The sequence below is a fragment of the Narcine bancroftii genome, chromosome 4 (assembly GCF_036971445.1).
Source record: "Narcine bancroftii isolate sNarBan1 chromosome 4, sNarBan1.hap1, whole genome shotgun sequence".
Classification (NCBI taxonomy): Eukaryota; Metazoa; Chordata; class Chondrichthyes; order Torpediniformes; family Narcinidae; genus Narcine; species Narcine bancroftii.
The window spans coordinates 14,860,154-14,879,530 of NC_091472.1; the positions used below are offsets into that span (position 1 = coordinate 14,860,154).

At 39.5% G+C, this 19,377-nt stretch overlaps 1 protein-coding gene across 8 annotated transcripts in view; it reads left to right on the forward strand.

Moving 5' to 3' along the window:
• LOC138760342 (endoplasmic reticulum membrane-associated RNA degradation protein-like) overlaps positions 1-19,377 on the forward strand; it is a 157,987-nt gene that overhangs the window by 103,326 nt on the left and 35,284 nt on the right. For all 8 annotated transcript variants that reach the window (XM_069930796.1, XM_069930795.1, XM_069930800.1 and 5 more), the window contains 9 exons: positions 941-1,042; positions 7,319-7,408; positions 7,575-7,672; positions 8,054-8,175; positions 10,746-10,860; positions 11,902-12,004; positions 14,192-14,221; positions 16,637-16,705; positions 18,959-19,129. In XM_069930796.1, coding sequence (XP_069786897.1) covers positions 941-1,042; positions 7,319-7,408; positions 7,575-7,672; positions 8,054-8,175; positions 10,746-10,860; positions 11,902-12,004; positions 14,192-14,221; positions 16,637-16,705; positions 18,959-19,129 — 900 coding nt within the window. The remainder of the gene's footprint in view (positions 1-940; positions 1,043-7,318; positions 7,409-7,574; positions 7,673-8,053; positions 8,176-10,745; positions 10,861-11,901; positions 12,005-14,191; positions 14,222-16,636; positions 16,706-18,958; positions 19,130-19,377) is intronic.

Below are 19,377 nucleotides of genomic sequence, written 5' to 3' on the forward strand. Positions count from 1 at the left end.
ATTGCTCTACCAACAAGACAAATAATTCATAAAACAAAAAGCATAGAAAAGCAGTAGAATGCTGTCATTCGCAACTGAAGTTTAATTTGGGCAAGTGTGTAGTCACGCATTTCACAAAGGAATCTAAATGTCGACTTTAATGGAAAAAGATTGCAGATGAGCAAAATACAGAAGCACACATCCCAGGGGTTTATCAGTCAGTTGTAGCAATGATTCAGAAAGCAAATGGCAGGTTGGTTTTTATTGCAAGAGCTATAAATGGGGAAGCATTTGTTACAATTGTTCAAAATGCTGATGAGCCCACACCAGGAGAGGATTGTTCTGCAATAATTGGCCGATGATAATAAGTCTGTATTTTATTGGGTTCAGAAGAAGTGATCTTATCAAAACAGATTTTCTGGGAGTGGGGTTGATATGAGAGGATAGATGTTGAATTTTTTTTTCCACATGGAGAATCTGGAATACGATTAGGAGACAGCCATTTACAACTGACTTGCATTAGTACATTTTGCAGAGGGTTATGAAACACTGGAATTATCTAGAACAGACCATTGAGGGCAAAGTGTATTTCAAAAGAGTTTTTTTTGAAATATCAAGGAATATGGGGAACTGGGACAGAAAAGCTGATGATGCCCAGGACAGATCAGCCATGATCACATTGAAGTGGGAAGGGAGTGGGGCGGTGGCTGGCTTAACTTGCCTGTTTCTGAATCTTCTTATTTGTACCTGCAAGCCAGCTGATCATTGAAATTCTAGACATTGTTCTAGCTTTCTCTTTGTATCCCTTGTTTCTTCCAGTCCTTAGAAAAATATCCACTGTTTTGCTGCTCTGTTTCTAGATGTAGTGTAAGTAGTTACACCTTGCTGTTTTATTCATTGCTACAAACTGGCAAACAGGTTTCATGAAAAGTTCATCAAAGTTTCGTGTTTAATATTTCAGGTATTTATTGAAGTGTTTGAGGCTATCAAGAGTTCACAACATACAACCATAGCTCTTGGTTTGATGAAATTAACAGCATGCCTGGAACGAGCTTTGGGGAATGTACGTACCTTAGCAACATTAATTTTTTTTAATAAAGGATGAAAGTGCTTCCACTTTTCCTAGCTATCTAGAGGTTTCAAAAAAAAGTTGAGACTTTGGGCCTCTTGATGTCCATTCTGTTATTTGTTCACAGAAAATTAGATTTGGTAACAAGGCCATAATTTACTGTCCACCCTTAAATGCCCTTGAACTAAGACAGTTGGTGTGCTATTTCAGGAAATAAATAAGAATCACTTCTATTGCAGTTGGAAAACAAACCAACAAACAACCAGTGGGTCTGAGGTTGCAAGAAGATCAGACTATGGGAATTTAATTTATACCTTTATAATTGGAGTACTTTTAATTACATGTTTGACTGAAGCAAGTAAGAATTTTGGTTTATTTGTACATTGTACTAGTGTGTGCACATGAGAACAACATCTCATCACCACCACCATTATGGTAGATTTCCTTCCCTATAGGAAATGAATGGTAGGATTTGAACTTGTGAATGCGTTGCAACCTGGATTGTTAATTGAGTTACATCTTTCACTTTCAGATCTCTTGCAGCATCCCATGCAATGCTCATCACACCAAATGCCTGGAAATATGATAATGTGGCATAGAATATGGTGAATTTTTTGGCTTAAATGCAATGATAAGCCACACTTATTTGTGATCAATACTAGATGCTTATGCAAACAGTAACATCTCCTCATTCATAAGTCATAAACTTTCAATAAGTTGCCTATAAGTACGGTACTGATATCTACTTTCAGAGATCAAGCTAACTTGTCTGTCATTTTCCTCCCCTTTGTGACAGAAGAGAGGGGATACAAATCAAAGAATAAGTCGGTACAAAAGGCTAAAGGTTATTAAAGTAACAAAACCAAAATTGTAGGCTTTTTATTTGCATGCATTTCACAGTGAAGCAAAACAGATAGACTGATGGGCTTTACTGAGATGAGTCTGCAGGTTAATATTGATTAGGATCTGAATACTGAACATAGATTGTAAAGTATCTCTGCTAGTTTGCTTCCCTGCAACAATTTGCAGCCTGAACTTTTAAAGTAGTAAAATATCCAAAACCACTTCACAGAGATTGGACCATTTCTACCCCAAGATGCTGCCTGACCTGCTGAGTTCCTCTAGCATCTCAGTTTCTTCAAGATTCCAGCATCTGCAGTTCCTCCTTTATTCTGCTTCACATAGGTATTCAAATTTGACACAATGTACTTATGTTGGTACTGAGACAAGTAACCAAAGACTTGGTCAAAATGGTAGAGTTTTCAGAAGTAATTTGAAGGTGGGAGGCATGGTTGAGGAAAGAATGGACATTTGAAAGGTAATGCTGGGGATGGTGGGTGGGGGGGGGTGGTTCCTATTTGACAGCTGAAGGCCAGGCCAGCATTTGAGGAGGAATTAACTGGACATGAATCTCCTCCAAGAATTCCTTCTGTGTAAGCCTTTTCAAAAAGTGGGCTTCACTCTCAGCTTCTGAATACTTATATTGGGCAAAGAAGTGATGTGATATCTTGCTGGAATCACAGATGTTTAAAAGTGACTAATTTGTCATTGGGAGCTATATGTCCCAGGATACGCAGTGTATCAAAAGGATAGGCAGGTAATCAGAGGTGGGGTGGGGGGGGGGGAGATGGGAGGGGTGGGGGATGGCATAGCTCTGTTGGAAAGGGACAACATTAAATCATTAGAAAGAGGAGACATAGGAACAGAAGATATCGAATCATTGTGGGTTGAGTTAAGGTTGTAAGGATAAAAAGACACTGTTGGCCGTTATATACAGACTTCCAAACAGTAGACAGGATGTGCAATGGTAGATGGAAAGGTCCTGTCAGAAGGGCCATGTTATGGTAGTCATGGGGGATTTTAACATGCAGGTAGATTGGGAAAACCAGGTTGGGACTGGATCTCGAGAGAATTCGTAGAAAGCTTATGAGATGGCTTTATTGAGTAGCTTATTGATGAGCCCACGAGGGGATCAGCTGTACTGGGTTGGGTGTTATGTAATGCACCTGAGGTAATGAGAGAGCTTAGAGTAAAGAAACCATTACGTGGCAGAGATCACAATATGATTGAGTTCAATTTGAGATTTAACAAAGAGAAACTAAAGTCAAATATGTTGGTGTGTCAATCTAGTCAAGGGAATTACAGTGGCATGAGAGAGGAACTGGCCAAAGGAGATTGGAAGGGGCACTAGTAGGGAGGGCAGCAGAGCAGCAATGGATAAATTTTCTGCAAGAAATGAGGAAGATATGTAGCTAAAAGAGAAAATATTCAAATGGAAAAATGTCAAACTGCGGCTGACTGGGGAAGTCAAAGCCAACGTGAAAGTAAATGAGAGAACATACAGGAAGCAAAAATTAGAAAGATAGAGGATTGGGAAATTTTTATAAACTTACAGAAAGTGACTAAAAATATTCATTCAGAGGGAAAAGATGACGTATGAAAGTAGGCTAGCAAATAATATCAAAAACCTCATTCAAGTATATAAAGAATAAAGGAGAGGTGAGAGTAGGTAGGACCACTAAAAAATGATGCTGGAGATATAAACAGGACAATGAGGCTTTTTTGCTTTTTGAACACTTTAGAGTGTATTTTATGGATTTTGGTCAGCTGATCACAAAAATGACCTTAAAATATCCAATTACGTGCCTCTTTTTTTTAGATATAATTTATTTTTGGGATTTCCTGAAATATTTTAAGTCTACCAGTATATTGCCCACAAGCAAGCAGTTTTGGTTAGTTCAAGCATGCCTGGGAATGCACTGCTGAGGTAGCAAATATTGCCTTAGGCTTGGGCTTACTTAGTCAAGATAGATACTGAAGTAAATCATGAAAATCTGTCGACACCATGTTTGAAGTAAAAACACAAAATGCTGGAGAAGCTCAGCTGGTCAAACAGTGTCCTTTATGTAGCAAAGGTAGAAATACATTACCGATGTTTCAGGCTTGAGGCCATCCTCTAATACCTTGACGAAGGGCTCAAGCCCAAAAAGTTGGTTATGTATTTCTACCTTTGCTACATAAATGACACTGTTTGACCTGCTGAGTTTCTCCAGCATTGTTTTTTACAGGATAAATAATGAAAGGCTATAAAACCAGCTCACATATACAGATGCTATGCATTACATTGATATAGATAGAACATATGTTGATCCACACATTCTTCAGGCAATAGCATGGTGAGTGTACTTAACAATAGCATTTATAGTCTTTAGGAAGATTCAGTATAGCAGAAATGTCTCGTCAACGTCGCAACAACTGCAATCCATTCTGTTACATTTGTGGTGAGTACAGGTTACAAATGAGATCCGTTCCTCTGTCAGATTTGTAGATAAGTCAAAACAGGTGCATATAGTTCTTATTTAGCATCAGTTAGTTATACGTTTGTCTTAGTACTTTAAAAAAAATTAAGAAACTTCTTAAAACTGTTTAGATAGGGAAAAAAAGATAAACGATTATAGGTAGCTGCTACAAGCTACGGCTCTGTGGAGCCTATAGCGCAGGAGAGGTTATAGCTGTATGCAGGTTAGCTCAGAAAGAACATGCTGTTCCCAGAAAGAGCGACACTAACCCCACTTGGGTGTAGTTAACACACTCAACTTTATTTGCTCATAGCCCTGCTTTTATTCTCAAGCTGAGGGGCGTAGTCAAAGATCCCTCAGCGCTGATTGGTGCATTTTTAATCCGCTTTCCTTGATAGGCCAGTTAGGTCCTTTAGTTGTGGTCAGTTGGAGGGCAGTGATGCTGGCCTCGTGCAGCCTGCTGGATTGTCACGTTTGTCCTTCATTTTGTGAGGCACCCTGAGGAGGCTGTGAGGGGCTGCCACAAGATCATAATTAAAAGTTAACACGCTTTCATTCCTTCGATGCTTTGCATACCAGAAGGGGCATTCGCGAGGTAGCATTATATGCATGTGCGAATTTGGGGCACAATTTGTTCGTAAATACGAGTTATTCATAAGTCAGATGTTCGTAACCTGGGGACTCCCTGTATATGCTTAAAGCTCAAAGACGCAGCATGACGCACTTATTAAGAAAGCCTATGACGTTTACTTTGGTTGTAAAATTGGCGACCGAGACAAACCCTGGGCTCCCCACATTTGTTGTGCTACATATGCAGTCAACCTGAGAGCTTGGCTCAGAGATACTCCGAAGTCAATTCCATTTGCAGTCCCAATGATCTGGCAAGAATAGAAGGATCACATGATGGACTGTTACCTCTGTCTGACCTGGCTTCTCTGTTTAAAAAAAAAAAGAATCTATTGAATACCATAATCTGCCTTCTGCTATGAGACCAGTGCTGCATGACGACAGTTTGCCAGTTCCGGAGCCGAGATGAGGCAGGTGAAGATACCACATTGCACAAACCACATGTGGAAAATGACACTGATCCAGATGTTGAACCGTTTATCCCTGGTTATCCTCATCTGATAACAGAGACAGACAGAAATAAATGACCTGATCAAGAACTAAGGTTTGCCAAAAGCAAGGATGGGGTTTGCTGTCACCACGTAAAAACATTTCTGTCTTTCAGAGCCATCAGGAACATTTAACATACTTAGTTACGCAGGTTGACAGCCTCTGTTTCTGCACTGATGTTGATAGGTTGTTCGCGGCTTTGAGTTGTGTGCATGACCCACAACAATGGCATCTTTTTATAGATTCATCAAAATTAAGCCTAAAAACTCTCCTGTTACACAATGGCAATGTCTACCCTTCAGGATCCATTGGCTATGCAGTGCACCTGAAAGAAACATGGAACTTTTGTTGAAATACATTTAGTACAAGTACAGCTGGAACATCTGTGGTGATCTAAAAATATTGGCAACTGCGACTAGGAATGCAGCTTGAATATACCAAGTACTTTTGTTTCATTTGTGAATGAGATAGCCATGCTAAAGAGTCACATTACATTAAAATGAACTGACTGCTCTGTAAGCATTTGGTTCCAGGTCAGAAAAGTGTGGCATATGTGTCGATCCGTCAGTTATATTTCTGCTTCTTTTTCATATAAAACTCCTATTGATGAAACATTTTGTGAAAGCAATGAACAAGGAAGGTGATGGATTTCACTATTTGAGGCAGATGTTTCCAAGAATAATTGATGCCAAAATTAAGGAAGACATTTTTGTTGGTCCACAAATTAGACACCTTATCAATGACAGGCAGTTTAAAGATCTGCTAGTGAAGCTGGAGCAAATAGTATGGAGGGCATTTAAAGATGTTGTTGAGAATTTTCTTGGAAGCTACAGAGCACCAAACTATATCCAGCTGATTGACAACATGCTTCAAACACCCAAAACTATGAATTGCAACATGCCATTAAAAAATAATTTTCTGCATTCGGACTTGGACTTATTCCCTGCTGATTTTGGTGCAATTAGTGACGAACATGGTGAAAGGTTTACCATGCCATTGCAACAATGGAAAAACAGTATCAGGACAATTGGAATCCATCAATACTGGCTGACTATTGTTGGACACTGACATGAGAGGCATCAGATGCTGAGTACAAACGAAAATCAGCTGCAAAGCATTTTTTAGTCAGTTAAACAAACAGTGTATCAGCATCATTATGTGATGTGCTAAATTCAATTAAAAAAATTAATATTTTTCCAACTTCCTGGGTGATGCAGCAAATTTGAAATTATCTTTGTGTTCAGTTTGAATTTGTCTATCATAATCTCCAATATTTGTTCAGGAAGCAAACCTTTTAAAAATAAATTGTGCAGAGATTTACTAGGATTTGCCAGGTTTTCAGAAGTTCAGTTACAGGGAAAGATTAAACAGGTTAATACTTTATTCCTTGGATTGAAAAAGAATAAGGGGAGATTTGATAGATGTTTACAAAATTATGAGGAGTATAGACAGAATAAATGCAGGCAGGCTCTTTCCACTGAGATTAGGAGAGATAAATATAAGAGGACATGGTTTTTGGGTGAAATGGGAAAGTTTTAGGGGGAACATTAGGGGTTACTTTACTCAGAGAGTGGTGGGAGTGTGGAATGAGCTGCCATCTGATGTGGTGGGTGTGGACTTGATCCTTAGTTTTAAGAATAAATTTGATAGATTGACTGGAGAGATCTGGAAGGTTATGGAATGGAAGCAGGTCAATGGGACTAGCAAAATAATGGTTGACATAGACTGGAAGGACCGAATGGCCTGTTTCCTATGTTCTATGGTTCTAAATATACCACTTGCATCAGTTCTGACAAAAGATTCAACTGCAGGTATGTTCAGCAGAGGTGGCAATAATGACATTCTTGTGTGTTAGGTCTATCTCATGATTGGAAAAGACTGTCCATTTCTTCTGAGAGATCTGTTGGCCTCAAAAGAGCTGGCTACAGTGTTTGGACAAAATGTGGTAAGTTTTTGTTATTGCTGCACCAGTCAACAAACATGACCAACAAGTTATTTTGTGTATTAAGCAAATAGATGTCATACTGTATTAAATTTGTCGTCATGCCTCGTACCACGTGTAAATTAGATCGGAGTCAATTAATGCTTTGTGCCTTGTTGTCCCAATGCAGATGAATGTTCTCAGAGTGTTCCTGGGGTCACCACAAAGTTTAAATCTCCGCAACATCTTGTGGCATGGATTTGCAGCTCCTACAGAAATCCCGCCAATGTAAGGATTTTTAAATACATTCCTATGATGTAAGTGTTGCTGGCAAGGTTGCTATTTAATGCCTATTGCTAATTACCCAGAGAACAGCTGAGAGCCGACCACTGGAAATACAGAAGAGTTACAAGCATGACAAGAGTTATCTCCCCCTCCCCCCAACTCCAAAAAGATAATCTTATTAAGTGGGTATAGTGGTCCACGAAGTGCACAGCATTCTAATCTTTAATGATTGGGGCAATAGGTACAGAAGTCAGGATGTCATGTTGCAGCTGTCTAAAACTTTTGTTAGGTCATATTTGGTGTACACTGTTCCAACTTGTTATTGACACACATTGATAACTCAATTTAAAGATGTATCTCATTGTTGCTTAATTTTTTTCCAAGGTATTCCTCTATGCTGTTATTGCTTACAGCTGGTTTAGGGCAGAAGCTGCAGAGAGATTTCATGCCCCGACATCGACCTTATTTCAGATTGAATCAGCTGGAGGAACTTGTTATATTTCCAGGTAAGCAGCCCAAAATAAAGCGGGAAATTAATTATGGAACTCTTCATCAAAATTATAAAGGGAAAGGGTGTCAGATGTGGTGCATTCACATCTTCTCAAGTTTTAGGCAGCTTTTACTTAACTGCTATAGACACAATGAGCTGTCCCATCGAGAACCATAGATCCACAGAACACTGCAGCACAGAAACAAGCCCTTTCGGACCTTCTAGTCTGTGCCGACCTTTTTTTTGTTTTGCCCAGTCTCACTGAACTGCATCCAACCCATACCTCTCCCATTCTTTTTAAACGTTAAAATTGAGCCTGCATTTACCACTTCAGATGGAAGCTCATTTCACACTCTCACCACTCTGTGTGAAGAAGTCCCCCCTAAATCTTTTCCCTGAACCCAAGACCATTGGTTTTTATCTCACCTACCTTCAGTGGAAAAAAGCCCATCTTCATTTACTCTCTCAATTCCCCTCATAATCTTAATCACCTCTATCAAATCTCCCCTCATTCTTCTATGCTCCAGGGAATAAAGTCCTAACCTGTTTAACCTTTCCCTGTAGCTCAGTTCCTGAAGTCCAGACAACATCCTAGTAAATCTTCCCTGCACTCTTTCTATTTTATTGATATCTTTCCTGTAGTTAGGTGACCAAAATGGTGCACAATTTGGCCTCACCAATGTCTTATACAACTTTACCATAGCATCCTAACTCCTAAACTTAATACTTTGATTTATGAAGACTAATATGCCAAAACATCTCTTTACAACCCTATCCACTTGTGATGCCACTTTCAAGGAATTATATAATCTGTATTCCAAGGTCCCCCGGTTCTACTGCACTTCTCAGAACCCTACCATTTACCCTGTATGTCCTTTCTTGGTTTGTCCTTACAAAATGCAACACCTCACATGTCTGCATTAAATTCCATCTGCTGCCATTTTTCAGCCCATTTGTGAGCTTGTTTCTCGCAGAGGCCTCATTTCTGTGAGGCGCACTGTATCCAAAATGTTCCCCTTCACATACTTCTGCCTCCTGTCCTGTCTCATTCCTGCCTGAGCACAGCTGTGATATTTTCCCTGATGGGCAATGCAACTCCTCCCCCTTTCATCCCCGCTGTCCTATTGAATCCGAAGCAACGGAAGGCCAGAACATTGAGTTGCCAGTCCTGCCCCTCCTGCAACCAAGTTTTACTAATTTCCAGAATGTCATAATTCTACATGACAATCCTCACTCTCAGCCCGTCTGCCTTTCCTACATTACTCCTTGCATTGAAATAGATGCACTTTGAAAATTTCCAGCACATACAACCTGTTGACTTCTAACGGTACATGTAGAAGGGGATTCAAGATATCATCAACCACAAGATTACACCATCTGCTTGTGTTGGTGATGCCTCCTCCCAGATGCACTGAACAACTTCTACGCATTATTTGAGGTGAAAAATTATGTGGCAGGGAAGAAGGTTAAGAAGGGTAGCTGTCTGATAGGAGAAGAAAGGCAAATGGTAGGGAGTTAAAGGAACAGAGATAGATAGGAAACTAGATACCTTGGGGGAGGGGATTAGGGAAATTGGAGGTTTATATTGATGCTGTCAGTTTGGAGACTGATATTGGCACTCTGCCCTCTTCCTCCATCACTTCTCATCATCTTACTCTTCTACCCTCCCACCTGAACCCAACTATTACCTCTGATCTGTTAGCCTGTGCTCCTCAACAAGAAAATCTGCTGATGCTGGAGTTAAGTGCAATACACAAATGTGCTGGAGAAACAACAGGTTACACAGCATCCATAGGAAGTAAAGGATAACCAATGTTTTTGGCCTACGCCCTTTGTCAGGAATGAGAAAAAATTGGTATATGCCTGAGTAAAAAGGTGGGGGAGGAGGAGAGGAGGGAGGAAGAGTACAGTTAATAGGTGGATATAGATGGAAGGGTAGAAGAGAAAAAAAGCTGCGAAATGAGAGGGGAGAGGGAAGCTCTCTAATAGGAGAAGGAAAGGAATGGGGCAGGGAGCTGGAGGATAGGAAAAAAAGAGAGACAGGGAAGCATTAAATGGAAATGATGTTAATGCCGTCTAGTTGGAGATTGTCGGGACAGAATATAAGGCATTGTTCCTCTAATTTGTGTGTGGCTTTGTTTTGGCAGACATGACAGTGTGTCAACAGAATTAAAATAGTTGGCCACTCGGAAGTCATCTCACAGAACCTTTCATTCATGCATATGTTGGGAGAGCCTAAATACAGCTTCCTGGAGTTATGCACGTACACCTCCAGATCCAGCTGAATGGACTCTGGCTCAGCCTAATGCTAATGTTCCAAGAATATGTAGAGGGTTCCCTTCTATTGCTGTATCTGTTTCCTTCATTGATTACTTTTATGCCAGTTTTTCTTCCATAACTACAATGACACAAACCAAATTTTACTAACTTTTTGCGGCAGATGGTGGAAATATCTTTTATTGAAAGCAGCAAAGCAAGATAATGGACAAACGGGCAGATTTCAAAAGGGTCCGCGAAATGCAAATAATAGACTGAAGTAACAATAATAACCAAGTGTAAAATACCTTTGTCCTTTTCCTAAAACAGATATTAATGAGGAGGCCATTACTTTAGCAGAAGATTTAATTGGTAAATCTGATTTTGTAGTGGAGATAATGCTGCCTTACTGGAGAGAGGCATTTGCAGCCTACAGAAATCAACGGTAAGATTGATGCTGCTGTACATGTATACAAGATATATTCTGTTCTTGGTATTGATTATTGTCTAAGGATTGTGTCTTGTGAGAAAGCAGGAAGACAGAGAAAATTAAGAGAATTTCTCCATATAATTTCCAAACAAAATTTTGCTGTTACACTTGGCTTTTCAAGTAAAGTTATGAAGCTTTATTGACTTTAAAACTTCTGTGGAGCATCTCATCGGGAACATCACAACAGCCAATGAGTTAGATGATGGACAAATGATATACGAACAGTCTCTTGTGCTCCAAACTGTCACATTATTCATAAGATAGTCCATTTAAAGTAATGTTATCAATATTGGCAGGGCCATAATAATCCAACTGAAATTCAGAAGATTCCAAGAGCAGCACCTCCAACAATGGGCATTGTATGTAATAATATTAAACATTTGAAAGATTTTCCTCTTGACAGTTTCTTAAATATAAAGAAGACAATGCTTCAGTCCATTTACAAAAGGAATGTGAACATTGATTTTTTTTTTCCAGTTTGTCATTTAACTGGTTAACTGGTGTTCTTTATCTTCATCCAGTTCCATGTGATTACAGATAACAAGAATGGGGATGATCTGGATGCTCTCAAAAATGATCTAGCAAGCCATTTAGTAAATGAAAAGCATGGTAAAACCTGTCTGTTGGAAATTTAAAAAAAAAACTCATTGGGTCTGGCTGTGTTTATGGTCTCCAACCTGTAATTTTTAAGACTCTCTCCCAGGCAGAGAGCAAGTGGAGGGGGATAACAATCGTCATGGCCATTCAAACGATGGGGTTTAACTCTATAACTAGTCTTTATCAGAGTTTTATACAGCTGTTAATCCAATCTTTTCCTTCGGAGGAGGGTGGGGAAGCAACATATTTGAAGATAGATTTAGTATACACAGAAATAAGAAAAGGAAATTGTAATATTTGGCAATTTTCAGTGTGTGGTATGTGACAGCAAATAATGCTGGAGGCTTTTCTTGCTGCCCAGGTGTTATTTTGTATTCATTCTGATTCTTGTTTCCACAGGTATGCGGACTGTGTAATACTATTACTACCTCAGCTGGAGACTGGACTCCGGAAAATTTTCACAATAGTTAATGATTGTCCCTATAGGTTTCTAACTGCAGAGGTAAATGCATTCATACTTCTGGAACTGAAGGGAAATCTATGAAACAGCAGACTTGATGTCAGAGCAATTAAAGAGTAATTTATTGGTTAGGAGGTTCTGAGATTATAACTAGATATTATATAAATAATAGAACTTCATTGGCTCAGGAATCCTAGACCTTCAATATTATTTTACACTTGGAGCAGTTAAGGGAAATTAAACAACCTTTCTGGCTGCATTGTGGCAATTGAAAATTGTTTCCAGTGTCATATCTTCAAATTGTAGAAGCAAATGATGAAAAAGCAGGGTGCTGGTAACTAAACCTATACTAAGCCCTCCCAAGGTATTGAAATTCCAAACCTCCCTGAACCTAGAAAGTTTATGAACTCACATTTTAATATCATCTAGTTACTAATTCCTGATTCACCTATTACTTGTGTTCTTTTTCTTTATTACATTTTGTTTTTTGGGGATGTGACATTGGTGGAAAGTCCAGCATTTATTGCCGATACTTGGAGAAGATGATGCTGAGCCAACTTAGACTGCTGTATTCCTTTGTTGAAGATATGAAAGATTGGCACTATGGGATGATATGATGATATGCAACTTTTTACATTTATAACCCTTTAAATTCTCATCAGCATGTGGCCTTGAACTCAAGTTATTGAATTGTATGCAATACAGGTACTCCTTAACATATGTCCGTGTTCCATTCTGGATGACCGGTCGTATCTCAGAATGGACGTATGTTCGAATTGCATACTTACCTTGTTAGTCAGGGTCCCGGGGTCCATAGGCTTGGCATGGCCATCTCGGTTCCTGTGCACATGCGTGAATCTTTGGTAGGTGCATGCATGGTGCGTTTTGAGTATTGGAGTTCGGGTGCACATGCACGAGAGTGAAGCGCCCTAACGATATTGAATTGGCATCTTTAACTCTCGCGCATGCGCCAGCTTACCTCCAACACGCGAACCCACCGCACATGCACCAACCAAAGACTCGCACATGCGCACAGGAATCAAGATGGCCAGGTTCAGCCTACAGACCCCAGGACACCAATGAACAAGGCACATTTTAGCCCTGTATCCCTGTTACAGTTTGTCAAATACATTATAAACTGCATAAATTTTATAATATTTAAAAAAAATTCAGTTGCATATTGTAAGGTAAAAACATCATGAGATGGGACCGGAGAAGGAGTCACCCAGTACTAAGGAGTAACAGAATGCAGATGTGACCTTGTCCACTCAAGATAAGCTTTGCACTAACAAGAATGATGTGCAGCAGGCTAACAGAGAAGGATAGCAACAGTTTATTCATTGGACAATGTCATGGTATGATAATTTACTAAGTACTATCCTGAGGTATAAAAAAACACCACTTCCTGATAACGGCAGAATGCGCCTTCTCCAACTAACACTGTTAGTTGCAAGTGTTACAATCCGGTAATAAAGAACCTTGATTTCGACTCAGTCTGGTGTCTGACTCACTCATTCATGAACAAAGCAGACCTAACAATATGAAGATGGATGTAAGTCACATAGGTCACAAGTTGGAGAGTACCTGTACAGAGATTATAAGTCTCCAGCTCATCTGTTAAATTTAAATGTGGGAATGACTGATGTTGGATTTGTGGACCATGATTTTCCAACTGCTGACCCCCAATTATTTTTATCCATTGATTTCAAAGGACCTGCATGTTTGGTTTTATTTTTTAAATTTTATGTGTATACATGCAAATCATTGCTTGAATGTTGACCCTTAGTGAATCCTATAGATAGCAGGTGGAGGGGGATAGCAGTCCTTATGGTTGTGCACACCAGTGGGCTTTTACTCTGTATTGAAGCTTCATATAGGCAAAAGGGAGAAAAGTATGCTGTAAAATTCCAGAGCCCACCATCCTTTTTCACAAATCAATAACTATTCTCTCATGAAGGCAACTGAAATGGAGAAGTCAATGAAAGGCAACTGAGTATTCAAAAGGAAACCATGAAATTCAGAACAGATCAGGAGCATCTAAGTAGAGAGAAACAAAGTTGAGGTTTATCAGGACCAGTTTTATGGCTTAATTGTAAGACTTTCCTGCTTCAAAGTATGATTGCACATTTGGTTTTTTGCCTGTTATTTATTTGGAGGTGCTGTTTTAATTGGAGTGTGGAGGAACATTGCTGAAGCTTAAATTTCTAAATTCTGTTTCTTTTGTTGCAGTCCACGACATTTTATACCACATTTGATGAGGTAAGTTTCACGAGAGCCACCAACTACTCCCTTCTCACTATTCCTGTTCTGATCATGTGGGAACCAATTTTTGAATGAGGGTTGCAAGAGTCATTAAATTATGCAAAATAAATGGAGGCACTGGCATGTTGAGCACATTGGCACAAATGGAGGCACTGGCACATTGAGCACATTGGCACAAATGGAGGCACTGGCACGTTGAGCCAGCGCAAGCCTTGAAACCTGGTGCTTCACAATTTCCTACTATGACGCTGCAAGCACTTTTCTTCACAGTTTCTTTTTGAAGGTAAATACTGCATCTGTTTTCATGTAATACATTGCAAGTCATAATACACTTGATAATTCTCCCTACCCAAGGCCTCCAATGTTCTTTGCCAATGACCTTGGATCTATTCTCCAGTTACGGGCCCTCTCACCAGTGGGAGTTCTGCACGGATTGGCGAGAACAATAGCGTCGTGATTATATTTATATCTCAACAGTCAGGAGTCATTTGCTTTCACTCAAAAAGGCTGCATCAGAAGAAGACAAGATCAGTCAGTCTACATTGTATTATGTAAATGCAAGAAATGTATAAAATGACATTGGTAAGTTGTTGGCATTGCTAGCCAAATTTGATTAAAATGGTTAAAGCTCAAAAGGGCAGGAATTGGTTCCAAATGCTCCTGGATACAGAGTATTCAGATCAGGGAGAGATAAAAGGAAGAATGAGTGTGAGAATCAAGGAGAAACCTGCAGCACTTTAGAGAAGGGATGTCCTTCATGAAATACACAGACTAGGTTGTAAACATGTCCTCTTTAAAGGACTGCCATTGCTCTTTTACAGTTAGGCTTACTAAACTTTGATGCCAATTAACCCTTAGCAATTTAACCAGGAGCTAGGTGGCTACTTCTAATTTTTTGTGTTCATTTCAGTTCATTGAAGTCGATCCTTCTCCATCCACTGTAACCTTTGTAAAGCTACACCTTTTTCCACGACTATTCTCAATGTTATGATTGACATTTCCTCTACGTTCCCTCAGAAACACTTGTTCCATTTGGCCAGGCTATTTTTTCACAACCAAGTCCAGTAATGTCATCTTTCCCTCTGTCCCAGAAACCTGAATAAGAGTTCTCCTGAACAAAAGCGCCTGCCCTCTTTGTCCCAAATGGTTTGCTATCCTCGTTCATCTATTTAGATGCTTGCAGTCCTCCAGAATAAATCCATCATGGCTTTTGCACAATTTCCCTGCAAATTTACATCTCAATATCCTTCCCACTAGTTGGAGACGATGGAATAGTGTCAGTGTGGTAATTATATTTTTAATGTTTCTTTATTTTAAAATAAGATTCAGACCTTGATTGTTCCAGCCATCCCTTCTCTAAAGTGCTACAGGTTTCTCCTAAGTCATCACAGTCACTCTTCCTTTTTTCAACAGGATTAAAAGTCATGAGATAGCGACATTTAGATGAATTTTAAAAATTGGCTTCATAAAATAAACCGTAGCAGTGAAGGGGTGTTATAACCATATACAGCACAGAACAGGCCAGTTTGGCCCTACTAGTCCATGCCGGTACAAATCCCCACCCTCCAAGTCCTACTGACCAGCACCTGGTCCATACCCCTGCAATCCTCTGCCCTCCATGTAATTATCCCGTCTTTCCTTAAATGTAAATAACGTCCTTGCTTCAACCACCTCCGCCGGAAGCTCATTCCACATCCCAACCACCCTTTGCTTGAAGAAATTTCCCCCTTCTCAGACTGAAGGAAAGAATCCAAGTATAGTTCCTCAAGGCCTTTTCTCAATCTACATTAATGATCTAGATTTGGGTTGATGGGATATAATTTCCAAATTTGAAGATAACAGAAAATTTAGAGGCAGATTGAACAAACTTTAGGTAAATATAATTTGGTGCTTAGACATATATTCCTTTACATTTTGTTGGGATGAATGAGGAGAGGCAATATAAATAACAAGTACAATTCTAGAAATATAGAGATTTGGGGGTATATGTGCATATTTATGATGGAGGCGCTTAGAAAGTGTTAAATGGAGGCATCAAGTACAAGAACAAAGAACACATGATCATCCTTAAAAATTTGGTTCAACCACAACTTGGTGCATAGAGTCAAAACTAAATGGACATAGAACGAAGATGATAGAACCGAAAGTGACATGAAAAAAATAACTTTACAGACCCAGCAGTTCCAAACAAAAAGCACTGCCTCGGGGAATAGAGGAGGTAGATTTATTTAGGCCATTCAAAAGAGAGTTGGTAAGTATGTGGAAGGAAAGAATTTGTAGGGCTTTATGGTGGAGAGAATGGGGAAGAGCTAAGGGAATCACTCTTAAAATGGTATTGATGATGATTTCTGTGCTGTAACCATTCTGTGACTGGTTATGAAATCAAGAAGATTTACGAGGCTGTCTTTACAGATGCTGGCAAAATACCTTGAGAATAATGATACAAACCAGCTTCCAAAAACCCTAGGAGATCCCATAATGGTATGTCACACTTATTGCAAACTTGTGTATCTTCTACCTGATGAGAGGAGGAAGAAGATTCTTTGAGTATCGCTGGGGTGGGATGAATCATCTCATCTATTGACTGCTTTCCCAAGCAATCGATATATTAGATGCAAATGGAATAATTGGAGGGAGGTTGTTCTACATTATGGCCTGAGGTGCATTCACAACTCACTGTAGTTGCTTGTGGTCTTGGGCAGAGCAATCTATCCCGACCCGAGGTGTGGTGTATCTGAACATGATATGTTCTTTAGAGCAACTATAAAAATTAGTAAAAGGTTTCCTTGGGATTTTGGAGACACGCCGACTTGCTTTGGGTGTTTGGAGATAAGCTGGATTTCCTTGGGTTTCTGAGGAAATAGAGGTGTGTGTTTTACTGGCCATTGCATCAACGTGGTTGGACCAGCATAGATTGTTGGTAAATTGTCGTGGTAAATACAGATACACAGCACCACAGAGAGAAGAAGCTGATGCAATTATGTTATTATTTTACTTTTTTGTACCATTATTTCCTGCCTCATGCATGAATGAAGACCATATCACATGACAATTCTTGGGTCTTCTAGTGTGTCAGGGCATCTAGTGAACTGTTTTCAATATGGTTCAAGTTCCCAGAGAAAAATAATTATGAATGTTCCATCAGTCTCTTTTATCTTGCATGTTAGAATTTTAAGTAGAGTGAAATAGCATTATAAGAGTTCTGGGAATGTGTAATATGAGGATAAGGAGTACCCTGAAGCAAGAATTATGGGGATGATTACAGTTTGTAAATACTGTAAAACTCCTACGATTTGAGCACTTATGGGGATTGGTAGATGTCAGGTAAGTGTATTTGCCACTGTCTTGTGTTGCGTGATTGGCAAACTAACCACTAGGGGTGCTAATTTTAAACTTTTGTATTTTTTACCTATTGGGTTTTTTTTTGCCGGTTGCTTGAAAATGGGATATTACTGTATTTATGAGAAGGGTAGTAGGATCTGGGAAAACTAGAAAAAAATTATTGAAATACAAGGTTAATGTCTACTGTTATGGGCCCAGAGGACCCCAAAACCCAGTAGCAATAGAAATTCATCAAGACAAATATTTACTTAAACAAGATTTGCTTTTATTTATCTTTAAACATGAAAACGGGATCAAACTCTAACTTATTACTATTAACTTAACCTAACTTAACCCCCTTCTAATTCTAAGCACATGTGTATGTAATGTGTGTATAAGTTCAGAAAAGTTCTTTGATTCACAGTCCAATCTCACTTCTCACACCTCCAAGTTCACTAGTATCAGGCAATTTTTATACTGTGCACAGAATTTAACATTTATGATTTTCACCAGGCTTTGGTGCTTGAAAGGTAAATGGTTACTGCTCAGAAAGGTTCTTGTCGGTTTTCAGAGAGAGATTTGTTGCTCGTTGGACTCAAACTGATTCCTTTCAATCAGCCACTTCAGTGTCTTGCCGAAAAAACTTGCCCCCATCAGGGTATTCCAGGTGATAACCTCTTTCTTTCAGGTCACCACAGAGCTCATTTTTGTTTCCGCTATCTCAAATGAAACATTATACAGCCAGTCATCTCCATTTGTACACACCACAAGGGCTTTGAATAGGCTGAACCAAGAACTCACAACCTGTCTTCAAAATGGTTTTTTTCACAAGCTTGCCAGCTTGACACGTTCCAGTCCCAGCTAGTGTTGCTGAACTGAATTCTCTCTCTCTCTCTGTTTCTCTCTCTCTCTGTTTCTCTCTCTCTCTGTTTCTCTCTCTCTCTGTTTCTCTCTCTCTCTGTTTCTCTCTCTCTCTGTTTCTCTCTCTCTCTCTCTCTCTCTCTCTCAGAGAAAAGCCTATTTGACTCTCTGCTTGCAAAACCACATGACCTTCCTAGAACAGCAAACTGCATTCAGACAGACTGTGGCACTGGACCTAATCTTCGAGACCGTTCATCTGTTGCTTTCCAAAATAATAATCCATTACTTCACAGAATGTCCAGTTAACATCTACTTGTGAATTCTCTATAGGCATCCTTCAAAATTTTTGCAAAGACACTTGGCTTGAGCCGAGCTCTGGCATTTTAAATGAGATCTGTGTTGTGAAGTGTTTGTGTTTGTTTGTGACCTACACTAAAAAAAACCCGCACAATTTATCTCCTTTAAAACATATCTATATACAATATAAAATGTAATTTGTCACAATACGAAAATCTTGACTCAAACCAACTGATGAATGTGCATTCCTTGCAGGAAATCCTTTGGGATCTTTTAAACCATCAAGAAGGCCCACGGATCCGAGACCACCTAAGTCATGGTGAACTAGATTTGAAGAAATTTCCTGAAGAAATGGCCAGTCATGTGGTAGCAGTAGCCATTGTTTTACTATATTGCTGCTTCGGAAACAGAAACAAAATCTCTACAGTAAGTAGCCAATTCTTGCATTCATTACTTGTATCTTCTTTTCTTCTTTGGCTTGGCTTCGCGGACGAAGATTTATGGAGGGGGTAAAAAGTCCACGTCAGCTGCAGGCTCGTTTGTGGCTGACCAGTCCGATGCGGGACAGGCAGACACGATTGCAGCGGTTGCAAGGGAAAATTGGTTGGTTGGGGTTGGGTGTTGGGTTTTTCCTCCTTTGCCTTTTGTCAGTGAGGTGGGCTCTGCGGTCTTCT